The 13,134-nt window shown below is 46.4% G+C and overlaps 1 protein-coding gene across 2 annotated transcripts in view; it reads left to right on the plus strand.

Annotated features, from left to right (window-relative positions):
* Positions 1 to 1,561: 1,561 nt before the first annotated feature.
* The window catches only part of LOC309632092 (uncharacterized protein), a 259,053-nt gene continuing 247,480 nt past the window's right edge, over positions 1,562 to 13,134 (plus strand). For both annotated transcript variants that reach the window (XR_014246724.1, XM_082399266.1), the window contains exon 1: positions 1,562 to 10,602. Coding sequence is in view for 1 of the 2 variants with exons in the window: in XM_082399266.1 (XP_082255392.1) it covers positions 10,530 to 10,602 (73 nt within the window). In the remaining variant the exon portion in view is untranslated. The remainder of the gene's footprint in view (positions 10,603 to 13,134) is intronic.

Consider the following 13,134-nt stretch of genomic DNA (forward strand, 5'->3'; position numbering starts at 1 on the left):
GGCTAGAGTTCTGGAATCTTTGCATTTGGAGGACTTTTTGTTGTGTGTATGATTCGGTTGAGCCTGAGACCTTACTTGGTTAAGGAGATGCTGGAGAGGGTACTGAATTAGGATCAAGTCCCAGCTCTGTCCCTAATAGTCTGTGACCCTGAGCAAAACACTTCTCTGAGTCTCATTTATCCATCTGTGCGATGAAGAGAACACAGAGCCTGCCTTCCATGACTGAATGCAGCGGGGTATGTGATGTAGGAAAGCCTTTCCAGCTGCAAAGTTCTACACGAGTGCAGAGTATTATCCCTACAGTTACTATTCAGTGTAACATTGTTTCCATGGGAAAGTCCAGTTTGCTTTTTGACAATTGGATTTACAACGTAGTTTCCAGGAATGCATTTGTCTCCAAGCGGTCTTTGGCCAAAAGCAACATAACTTGACCCCGAGATAAAATGCACTGTGGCAAAAGGCAGGAACTGCCCCGGCAGGTTTTCAGAGAAAAAGAGAAAACTCCCCCCAACTACGATGCTCATCTCGCCCATCTCCAGAGAAGTCCTGGTATTGGGGTTCTCCAGAGAAACAGAAAAAACAGGATGTGTATGTATGTATTTATTTATTTATTTATATTAAGGAATTGGCTCATGCAATTGTGGAGGTTTGGCAAGTCCAAAATGTGCAGGGTGGGCCAGCGGGCTGGAGACCCACGGCAGAGCCGATGTTGTAGTTCAAGTCCAAAGGCAGTTGGCTAGCAGAATTCCCTCTTCATAGTGGGAGGGCACTGTTTTTCTATTAAGGTCTTCAACTGATTGGACAAGACCCACCCACCCTATGGAGGGCAATCTGCTTTCCTCAGAGTCTCTTGATTTACATGTTAATCTCATCTAGTCATTCCCCTACTCCAAGGGGAGGGGTGGGAGGTGCCTGCATCTCACCTCAAGCTTTGATGAGTGTCCTCTGCACTTTGGGGTGCTTGGTAGACTGGTGACAGCCTCTCACTTGAGAAATCTAAAGGGTGTGAGGGAGGTAGTGATGACCAGTTGCTTTGAAGTTGGAGCAAAGGAGAGGTGGCTTCACTGGGGGCTACCTGCACTCCCGTAGTTTGTTGGTGTGAAGAACATGAGACCAGTTGGAGCTGCAAGTGCAGGAGAGGTGCATGGGCTCCTCCAAACCTGCCAAGAGGAGAGCCTGGGGGAGAAGCGGGGGAAGAGTCTTCTGCAGATAGAAGCTGGGACATCTCCAGATGCCCAGAGGCCGAAGAAGGAGCAAGTGACAGCCAGATGAGACATGTGTTGGCTGTCACCAGGAGCCCTAGAACTCTAGATCCCTGAACTCTGGGGAGTGTTCGTGAAGGTCACCTTGGAATGTTTCTTGGCTCAGAGACTGTGATGCCCGTATAAATTGAGAACTCTCCTGCCCCTTTCTCCTCCTGTTTCCCTTTTCTTGGACCTGGAGGGGTCAGGAACCAGGGTTGGCAAAGTGGGGGAGGAGGGGCAAAAGTACCAGGGGGGATGGGGGGAAGAAGCCAGCCTTGTTCCCCACTGGATGGCTCGGCTGTGGCACTGGGGAGAGTGGCTCTGATTCTGTAAACATCCCTCTGCCACCTGCCACCTGCCCACAGTGGTGGAGTGTATTTCCCCACTGGGCTGGTATTGGGCTCAGCCACGTGACTTGCCAGTGGGATGTTAGCAGATGTCACGTGAATAAAGGCTTGCAGTATGCTTGCACTGAGGACTTTCCTCTTGCATTTCTGTCCTCATCAGGAGAACATGGCCCAGGTAGAGTGCACTTCCTAAAGAATGAAAGACGTGGAACAGTCCCAAACAGTGCTCACAGCCTGGAGCAAGTCTGACTGGGATCAGCAAACCACCCCCTACTTACGAGCTAGAAACACATGCCTATTTCTGTGTGTCACAGAGCTTTGGGGTGGTTTATTATGTGGCATTATTATGACAACAGTTGACATAAGAAGTTACCAAATAAAGTTGAGAACTGTGATGATTACACTAAGGTAGACATTACTTGTTGACTGGAGGACCTTCTTTATTGACTAGAACTGCCTAGAGTTCACTCTGGGGTGGGAGAAGACCATGCCTAACCAACTAAACTTAAAGGAACATTAATAGACAACAATAAAGTTGCTCTCTGGTCATACCCATGTGCCCTGCTCGTCCAACTCAGCAGTTACGTATACTTCCATCAACAGTATATAATAATGCGGTATATGTTTAAAAATTTACACAAATAGCATCGTGTATTCTGCAAATTGCCCTTTTCACTTGCAGTTATGCTTTTGAGGTTTCTCCAGGCTTTAGTGAAAGGGGCTGAGATCGGTCCTGTCTAGCTGCTATTCCTTCTTTGACCCATCTGGTCCAATCCTCATTTGGGGCTGCAGTGTTTCTCCTCTGCAGATAACTTTTCTCTGCAGTCACCATTTTTTTATTCTTTAAATCTTCACTGGTACCTGGCCCCTGGGGGAGAAGGAAAGGGAAGGGAAGTAACATTTATGAAGTACCTACTGCATGCAGGCACTCTGGGTGCTTTATAGGCACTATCTCATTTAATCTTCTTAGTACCCCTTTGGGATGGCTGTTAGTATTCCTGTTTTATGGATGATAGAAACCTGGGGCTTAGAGAGATGATTCATTTACCTGAGACCACATGAGCAGAAAGTCTGTCTGTCTGTCGAGCCCTTGCTGCTAACCACGGCACTGCATCTGTTCTCGGCACTGCATCTGTTCTCGTTAGTGGAACGGGTGTCCTTCAGTCTCACGTCATTGCCCTTCAAGTCCCCTTTGCAATCCCTAGATCATTTGCATAGGGCGGGACCTACCGCTGGTCCAGTTTCTGGTTCACCTGCTCCCTCAGGTGGGACCACAGTCCTCGTGGAACAAGCCTTACCCTCTTTTTTCCCAGTACTGCATGGCATGTTTAAACGAATGATTAGCGACCCACATGGAAGTGTCACCAAGGGAAGAGGAGCAGCTCCCTTACTCGGGAGCCAGCAGGTCCCGTGGTGCAGACAGAATCTTTTGCAGACCCTGGGGGAGTGAATGATAGGCAAGGCAGGGGAGGAGGAGGGAGCAGAGCAGGATAACAGCTGCTCCTGGTGGCTCCAAGTCATGTTCAGAGCCTAAATTAGCCTTGTTCTTTTCCAGATCCTCTGTGGGCTTGCTGCAGGCTGCCTGGCTCATCTCCTAGGTGTTGTTTTGTCCCTTTCTCCCCTTTCCGGTCCTCCCTCGTAGGTTCTTTCGCTAGAGCTAGCTTGCTGAGAGGCTAGATGGAGTGGCCTAAATGTGGGCTGAAAGATGGTGGTGGTGGGTGCTCAGATTTCTCTTTCGTCTCTTCTTGTCCCTAGGAAGTTTTACCATTAGAGGTTAATTCTTTTACTGGAATGCAACTTGAAGTAAAGTCTTATCAGTACAGTTTTTCACATTTCCCCCTGAAGACAGCATATTTGAAAAACGCACACAAAATTCTCATACGATTCTACTACGATGTAGGGTAATTCTTCCCTCCTGCCCATGTCACCCGCTCCTCTCCCCTTAGATGGCTGCACTGATGGAGGAAGAGAGCATCAGGGCTCTGAGTTGAGAGAGGTCAAGGAGGGGCTTCACCAGAGGGAGCCAGCAGAAAGGGCAAGTTGGCCATTGGCACAAGACTGCTCTCGGCCAGCTCTGCTGTGGCCTCGGAGATGGAAAGCCCAAGTCTGAGCTTCAGCTCTTTCACAGACTGGGTGCAGAGCCTGGAGAAAGTTACTTCTTTCTGGGCCTGTTTCCTTTCATGGAAAACAAAGGTTGAAGAAGATCTATAAGATCCCTTGTCGCGTGGTGAGTCTGTACGTTTTCTCTGCAGATTCTGCACTGCAGAACAGTTTTCTCAGTCTCGGTGTTTTGCTGGCTCAGCACTGCGGCTCTCTATTCTGAAAACTAATCTGCGTCCCACAATTGATCTTAAAAACAAGGCAAAACAACAAGCCATGGCTTTTCTTATTAACTCTGCAAACAACAGAGGTAACCTAGGAAGGGACTGCTGACGGGTCGTTAGATGGAACCAGGCTTTGCTCCAAAGTGCAGGGTGAGGGGTGCACTCCGGGGGGCAGCCTTGGTGCACCCTGGCATCTACACGGCACAAGCAGGCTTGCAACAATTTGGCTTTTCCCTTGCCTGGCTGGACATTCTCTAGACCCTCTGCAGGTCTTATCCGACTGGGGGCCCTAACAGTTGCCAGGCAGTGTACAGGCACTTCCCATCACTCTGGCATGAGTTTTCTTTGGAATCTTTTCCAAAATAGCTCATTCTCGTTTTTCTTTTGTGGTGTGTGTTGCCTTTATACTTTTAACTATTTTGTTTATGTCTCATTATTTTAAATATTCTGATTTTATTGTCAGTTTTTCCTTTATCTTAAATTTTTTTTTTTTCTAGTATTCTTGTTTGTTTTGTCTGCTGGTTCTTGCTGGAGGTGACTGTTTCCTTATAATTTGGAACTGTAATTTTGGATTGTGAGCTCTCATCTTCGGGGGGCTTGATCTGTGGGTTAAGTACCCGTTCCTTCCGGGAAGTTTTGCATTTGCTTCGTCCGGGCTTCCTGGGTTATCTCTTGTCATGGATCCATTTCATGTTAATTTCTCTTCTTGGAGGGTCCCAGATCCATAGTGTAATTTCAGATCCCAAACCCTTGTGAGTCATAGCCGTGGTGCCTAGAATTCTCAGCAGAGACTTCTTTATTCTAATAAAGTAGGAAGGAGCAGATAAGTTTCCTTGCAGTCTCCCTGTACTAGTGAATGAATTTTTCTCATCCACCCCTTTATTGAGGTTGCATCTCTTTGAGAGTTCTGGCTTTATGTAGGGATCTTAGTTCCAAATCCCCGCCTTGTACCAGATAAGTCTCATTTCCTATGCTTGGATAGATGATGGTCCTGGTTACTGGTCTTGCTGGAATCTGAATCTCCTAGGCCCTCCTGTCTACCGAATAGGAGTTATGCTTCTTGAATAAGAGAGGAGAAGGGAAGAGAGGACCAGATTGGTTGTTTTAATGTGTTAGTAGCCTTTTTGGAACAGGTGAATATCATCTACTCCAGTGGTCTTTACCCTCTTTTACTTAAAAAAGAATTTTGAAAACCAATGTGCCTTGTAGCACATTTTTAAGTTCCCTTACGAGTAATTTCAAATTAAGTTGAAATAATTGCAAAAGATATAACCTCCAGTGTATCTGAAATATTTTCATTTAAAAAAACAGTTATATCACTTTTTAAAATGTTAGTGACTTGATTACCTACCATCATTTATTCAAAATGCACAAAGAAGTTTTTTTTTTTTTGGCTGCACCACGTGGCTTGTGGGATTTTATAGTTCCCTGAGCAGGGATTGAACCCGGGCCCTTGGCAGGCAGTGAGAGCTCGGAGTCCTAACCACTGGACTGCCAGGGAATTCCCCTACAGCTTTTTTTTAAATGTTTGAAACTTTACATCATTTTCTCTTTGAACTCATTTTAAATAATTTTATGATGTAATGTTTTGCCTTTAAAAGTATTTTAAATTGTCTTCTTATACTTCTCAGCAACACAAAGCAACATAAAGTTAAATTTTATTTTTTTTGATCGTAAGTCCTTAAGCGTTGAACACATTTCTCTGGATTGAGTTATTTTTGCAATTATTATGAATATGCTATGGCTCAAAATAACATAAATACATTACAAAATTTGATAAATACTTAAATACTTAAAAAATAGAAATATTTCATGAGGTGGATGGGATGATTAAGTCTCTCTGGGCAAATACTACTATTGCTTAAATGAGACAGGAGTCAGTATATTTCACTCTTATTTTAATTTAAAAAAAATTTATTTATTTTATTTTTAATTTATTCTTGGCTGCATTGGGTCTTTGTTGCTGCACGCGGGCTTTCTCTAGTTGCGGCGAGCGGGGGCTACTCTTCGTTGCGGTGCATGGGCTTCTCATTGCGGTGGCTTCTCTTGTTGCGGAGCAAGGTCTCTAGGCATGTGGGCTTCAGTAGTTGTGGCACACGGGCTCGGTAGTTGTGGCTCACAGGCTCTAGAGCGCAGGCTCAGTAGTTGTGGTGCATGGGCTTAGTTGCTCCGTGGCATGTGGGATCTTCCCGGACCAGGGCTTGAACCCATGTCCCCTGAATTGGCAGGCGGATTCTTAACCACTGAGCCACCAGGGAAGCCCCACTCTTATTTTGATTTTTATCGATATGAGCACTGAACAGCTTTGCTCACATAAATAAGAGGATTTGGAAAAGAAGGAGTTTTGTTCTACCTGTTATTCAGTTCTTTAATTTTCTTTTAATTTTTTAAGCCCCAAATCACATGGTCACATGGTGATCTAGCATCAAAAATTTTTTTTCGCAACCTATCAGTCAACAGTTTGATTAGGCTCCCTTCGGATTTTCTAGCAAGCAAAGAACTGAAAAACCATGACTTGCAAAAAGTGAATGGAGTCACTTATTTTCTCACCACGTAAACCAATGTTGGAAACTTGCTCTTTGGTCTGGCGCCCCAGAGATTTTCACACCTGGAATCAAGTGGCACATTGAGATTCTGGGTGGGTGGGAGGTGTGCCTTTCTTTCGTAAAGTCGGAGGACAGAAATTGAGTGGGAGGCTTCTGCTGCAGGTGTTTTCAGGTAGATCAGCTTTAGTGGGGAGGGCTTTTGGAAGTTGAGGATCTGGAATGGAAAACGGTTCCCCTTGAGACTGCCAGGCCTGAGCACCCCCTGGAGAGTTTTCCACACCCTCAGTCATTTGTTTGAGGGAGGTCTTCCTGGAAGAAGAGGGCTTTGCAGCTGGATTGTAAGTTCTGTGACGAGGGACCACAGCTGTGTCTGGGTGGTGCTCGGCAAGTTCAAGGTGGACGATAAATAAGCTAACATTTACTGTGTGTTTACCGTCACATTGGCACCTGCCTTAGCTCAGTCAATCCACGCGTGAGTCCGTGAGGAGTTTGTTCTCGCTGATTCCATCTCACACGTGAGGTGCTGAAGACCAGATGGGCAGAGAACATTCTAAAGGTGCCTGAGTGGTACATAGTAGAACTAGGGCCTCAATCCTAAAGAGTCTGTTTAATATCAGAGCAGCAAAGTGAGGCCTCAGGGTGGCCCCCTGACTCCCCTTCCCTTCTCTCCAGTCAGGGAGAGAAGAGAAGAGATTGCTTCTTGGATAATTAAAAATAATAGAATGGTAGTGTTGGAAATGGCTTTTTAAATGAGCAACCTGCTATGGGGTGAGTTAGCTCTTCTCAGTCCTAGTACCTCATGTGTAAAACAGGCATGTGATGTTGATGATGATGGTGATGGGGATGATGATGGTGATGGGGATGGTGATGGGGATGATGATGATGAGGATGGGGATGATGAGAGTGGCAGCGATTCCTACTGCATAAGGGAGCAGTTATCTCATAGTCAGTACCTGCCACTGCTGGACACTTAGCTCTTTCTTAGTTTAGGCAAACATCTGTCTTCCATCCCCTCATCTACAAAACACTTTTCTCATAACAAGCTTTCAGCTATTTGCTGTTTAAATACCTATTCCCTTCGTTGTCTCTTCTCCAGGATAAATCTCATGAGTCCTTTGTCTAAATGGAAGTTATAATTTTAAGACTCCTTATTTTCCTGGTCACTCTCCTCTGGATATATTCTCATTTGTCAAAATGACTTTAAAAATATGGTACCCAGATTTTATCGCCATATTCCAGATGTGGTTTGACTGGGGCAGAATGCTGTGAAATTGCTCTTTCCCTGGATCTTTAGATGTCATCTAAACACTTAATGGTTTTTCCTAAGCGTCCTCACTGTTGACTCGGTAAACTTCTGTTAAGTCACCATCCACAGATTAGGATGCAAGTCGGCTGCAAACCCCATCTCCCGTCCCATCTTACAATGTTGCAGGGGACAGTTTGTAACCTTGAACAGGGGACTTTACATTTACCTCTGTGAAATTTCATTTTGTTGCCCACAGTCCATATTCTAGCTTGTCCAAGTGGTTTTGAATCCTGATTCTGTTCATTGAGGAGGAGAGCACAACGCATGATGGTGCAAGGTGAACAGAGTGGCTTAGGAGAAAGAGCCGTGCATGAATGGTGTTGCAGACGTCCAAGCCAATTGGGTCATCACTATTTTAGGTTCTTTCTCTTTGATAGCAATCCCTTCTATTATTGAGAGATAGGTGAAGGATATGTTTCCCCGCCCCCCTACTAAATGCACTCTTGTAAGTTCCATGATGTCCCAGCTAACTGTCCCTTGGGCATTCTTCTCTGCACTTTGCATACTCGGGGTAGATGAAGTAATGCTTGAGCAGAGGATTCAGCTAACTAACTGGAACCAGGTGACAAACCTCCACAAACACTCGTAGAATCCTAAGGCCTGGGAGCTACTCCGAAAGGCATGGGCTACCGGGCTCGGTGGATTTTTCCACTCCGTTCACACATGGGTGAGAATGCCTGTGAAATCTTTTAGCCAATCCATGAATCTTGAACAGCATTCAGTTCAGCAACAAAAATATTTTCTAACATCCATTCTGCTAATTAACAGAAGTGGTTAGTGTGGATCAGAGATTAAAGTTGGCTGGAATGCTTGTCAGTAGCTGCCTGTTGGGTGTGGGATTTTCATGAGAGTATTCCAAATGCTAACTAACTGCCTGTGCCTGGGCTGTGTATCCCCATTAAGGAACTTCAAATGTTAAATAACCTCCTCTGGGCTATCCATGGATAACAATGCTATATGTTACTGTGGGGGTTAATTTTATGTGCCAGCTGGACTGGGCCACAGGGTGCCCAGATATTTGGTTGAACGTTATGTCTGGGTGTGTCCATGAGGGTGTTTCTGGATGAGGTTAATATTTAATTAGTAGACTGAGTGAAGCAGATTGCCCTCCATAAGGTGGGTGGGCCTCATGCAATCTGTTGTGGATCTGAGTAGAACAAAAAGGCTGACTAAGAGGGAACTTCTGCCTATTTGAACTGAGACATTGATTTTTTTCCTGCCTTCAGACTGGAACTGAAAAATGGGCTCTTCTTGGGTCTTGAGGCTGCTGGCTTTTGACTGGAACTTACACCATAGGATCTGCTGGGTCTCCAGTTTGCCTGCAGATCTTGGGATTTCTTAGCCCCCATAATCGTGTGGGCCTATTCCTTGTAATAAATATCTGTCTCTCTCTATCTCTTTCTATGTATGTATATATCTCCTACTGGTTCTGGTTGTCTGGAGAGCCCCAATACAGGTATGTATGTACTACCATCTGTGCAGAAGTATTGTGAAGTAAGTTATAACAAGGTAGCAGATTGGGAGATGGGTGCTAGGTTTTCTTCCCAACTATTGCTGCCAACTGCTTCTGCATGCCACAAAGTGGTCCTGTGAGTACCACCGTGGTCACACAGAGAGGTCCCATCTAGGCACCCACCTGTTATGCAACAGGACTGGTACACATCCCACAGTGTCACGTGGCGTAGGTTAAGAACCAGACTTCCCTGTGGGTGGTGGGGGGAAAGGGAGCCTACCAGAGCAGAGTTGGCATTACCCTCCCGTCATCCCTCCAGAGAGCCATGCCAGGGCAGGGCTTTGCTGGATGCGCAGTGTGGGTTTGCATTCCAGTGGCAGGGGTCTGCCTCATTTTGGGGGCAAGTGTGAGAGTGACTTGATACCAGGGAAGGGAGCCCTCACTGCCTGGCACAGGGCGTCTGGGTTCCAGCTCCAGCTGTTGCTGAGAGTTTTCTGGGAGCACCAGCTGCTCAGCCCCTGGAGATCTGGGGCCCCTCGGGAGTGGCAACTCCTCTGCAGAGGGTGAGGGTAGAGAGGGAGGATACCCACCATTCCAATGAGAAGTGGGCTTGAGTGCAGCACTTTGCACTGGGAGAAGTTAGGGAGGGGGTTTTCCAGCTGGCTTGGTGCCCAGGAAACCCAGAGTGGGGTCTTGGGGTCACTGTATGACAGTCCTGCCCCTTGCATCCCATTTTGTGACTGTGATGCCGTGCCCCTTCCTGGGCCTCAGTCGTCTCATCTTTTGGAGTGAGGTGACGTTGCTTTTTGGTCTCTCTCAGGCTCTGCATTCTCAATGGGGACAGACCTACCTCCCTCTAGTCTCCCACACAGACTCTTGATATACACATGGTATATGTCAAATATATAAACTCCCGTGGTTCAAAATATTGAATAATTTTCCTTCAAATTTTCTTGCACAAATGAGTAACAGTTGAATTTTAATATTTTGCTAATAATGACGCTAGGTGATTGGAATGTGGAAAGAGATTTTAAGAAATGCTCAGAAAAGACAGATAAAGGCTTCATATAGCTGAGTGACTCAGTGAGCATTTGTAGGACAATGATGTTTCTGTCATTTTCTCATGCTCATTAAAAAAGGCATGTGGAGATTCTGGGTCCACAGAGTTCTGTCTTTTCTCCCTAAAAGCGTCGCATTTGTTTTAATTCTCAGCGTGACTGATTTTGGAGACAGGCAGCCCTTTTCAAGAGTGCAGATCATCTTGACTTCAAAACAGTGATAGATTCAGTCTTCACATTTTCATGACCAAATGGAGAACAGGATCGCGGAAACCATTTTGCCCACTGGCTCGCGTTGGCAGTGCCGGAGCAAGGCTGCAGGAGGTAAATGGATGCAGCGTATCGACCTGGTTACCGTGCAACTGAATAATTATGATGGCATCATTTTTCTGCATTCGGTCAAAACTGCTCACAGAGCAGTCTGACGGTGCCCATTGGTCTAGACCATTTTTCTTCATAAAAGCCACTGCGTTTGTCTCCTTTTACGTGCAACTCATCTCAGAGGCAGATAACTTACTTCTGAGGTACAGATGTGCCCCTTTTCAAAATCCTCCAGAAGTCTCTCCTCAGCTTTTCCTTTCCTGCACCTAGCAAAGTGTCCTGAGTATAACAGGCAGTCAATAAATATCTGTTGTGGCTGATGAGGACGGGGAGTGAAATTGAGGAAGCCTTTCATGGGTTTATAATGGCAATGCTGTGCAGTAGATTGGTGCGAGGGGTTGCCAGAAACATCCGATGATTACCGCTGCAGCCCCATCTCCCTTGGTAAGCCTTTGATTGAACGGCGATACAGGTATCATTTTGCTGCATTAGGAGGAAAAGGGATATGGAGATTTGACGTGTGTGGTGTTTCATAACTTTCTCTCCATCAAACAGCGACATTTGTCTTCTTTCATCTAAGGCTGAATCATTTGTGAAATGGAGACCTAAATTTTAAGGCGCAGAACATTTCAACTTAACCATCCTTGAGAAAGCTTGCTTCATGTTGTTTTCTGCCCAAATGGGGAGTGAGAATATAGAAACCGGTTACCTCTTGATAATGGCACTTCTGAGTCAGAGCATGGGGAGGGGCGGCTGCAGGAAGCTGCCTGACATTGCTGGCTTGTTTTGCTTTTGATTCATTTAACGGCTGCAACCCAGACAGTGGAACCTGCGTGGGGCGATGGTAGGGGGGAGCCAGAGGGTGGTTTTGGGGAGCAAGGATAAAGGAAAATCCTGCACAGTGACATTTCCTGGAGACCCATCCTATGCCAGACACTATACCAGGCAGTGGGAATCCAAAGATGAATATGGTCTCTGTCCCCAAGGAACTCCTGGTTAAATGAGGGAAATGGACCAGGAAGCAAATGCTTCCAGCACAGAGAGGTCCATGGTGACACAGAAGGGAGTGCTGGACATAGTGAAAGTACAGAGGGCAGGGACCTTATCCAGTTCAGGGGAGTCAGGGAAGCTTCCTGGGGAGGCGTGTTGGCATTGAGTCTATAAAAGATGCTATGATTTAGTCAGGCAAAGGTGATGCGGGCTGGAGGTGTTGTTCCAGCAAAGAGAGAAGCATGTGTGAGGGATAGAGGTAGGAGGGGTCATGGCAAAGTGATTTTGGATCCAGGGAAAGGAGAGGTCCTGAAGACCAGGAGATGTCTGAGGAGGAAGTTAGATGCAGAAGTGAAATGACAGAAACAGAAAAGGACAGCCTATCTCAAATTCCTCCGTTCTGCTGTCAACTCAATGCCAGGCTGGTCCTCCATCCTCACACCCCCACGTTCAATCAGATACCAAGTCCTGTTGGAGTTGCCTCCATGATGCCCCTAGAACCCACCCTCACCCCTCCTCTTCATGTTCACTGCCATGGCCTCGGACTTCATCCTCTCTGGCTGAGACCCCCCTCATAGAGGGACCACAAATAACAACAGCTTGAACACCAGAGAAGTTCATTTCTCTTTCACAAGTAACTGCTGGGACAGCACAGCAGCTCCGTGGTGCCTGGGACACAAGTGTCTTCTGGGTCCTTGCTTTGATGTTCCTGTGCTCTTGCCCTTGTTTGCAGGATCCCACGTACTGCAGCAGCTCAGCTGCAGTCCAGTCAGTGGAAGAAGCAAAAGAGGAAGGGAAGGCATGCTCCTTCCTTTAAAAGCATCACCTAGAAGTTGTTTACATAGGTTATGCTCACATTTCCCTAGCCATATGGTCCCATCTATCAGCAAGGAGAGCCAAGAAATGTAGTTTTTATTTAGGGTGACCAAAAACTAAGCAATAAACCAAGGGTTCAAGTGCCATAGAGAAAGGAGAGAAGGGTTATTGAGGGACATCTGGTTACCCACCCCTAGTCTTGCCCTCTTTGCCAGCTGTTTGCAAAGCTCTGAAGGTGTAGGTCATAGCACCCCATCTACTACAAAACCACACTCACTCAGCTCTGTCTCCACCTGTCTGGGAACATGCTCACTCCTGAGTGAGTCTCCAGGCTCCACAAGTTTGCTCGGGCTCTGCCTTCTGCTGGAGAAGCAACAGAATATGGTGCAAGGCACGTGAGACCAGAGTCAAATAACTCTGTGCCTCTGGAATCAGGTGTAAGCTATTCTAGCTCTGAGGCTCTATTGTCTGTACAATTTGGATAATAATTTAACTTGAGGGCGAGGGTAGAAGATAATGTAGTTAAAGACAGTGCCTAGTAGATGTCAGTCATTACAGCCAACCTCCTCGCCCCGCTCCCCTCAGGTGAAACTGCTCCCCCATCAGCTTGTGACTCTGATCCTTTCCCCACAGAGCCTCCCTCTAGGGGTTCCCATGCCACTGTCCTCGTAAGGTCTTGGTTCAGCACCCCGTGCCCTCTACTGCGATGATTTTTACCCACATCCACCT

This window comes from Balaenoptera borealis (assembly GCF_965194805.1).
Source record: "Balaenoptera borealis genome assembly, chromosome: 7".
Taxonomy (NCBI): domain Eukaryota; kingdom Metazoa; phylum Chordata; class Mammalia; order Artiodactyla; family Balaenopteridae; genus Balaenoptera; species Balaenoptera borealis.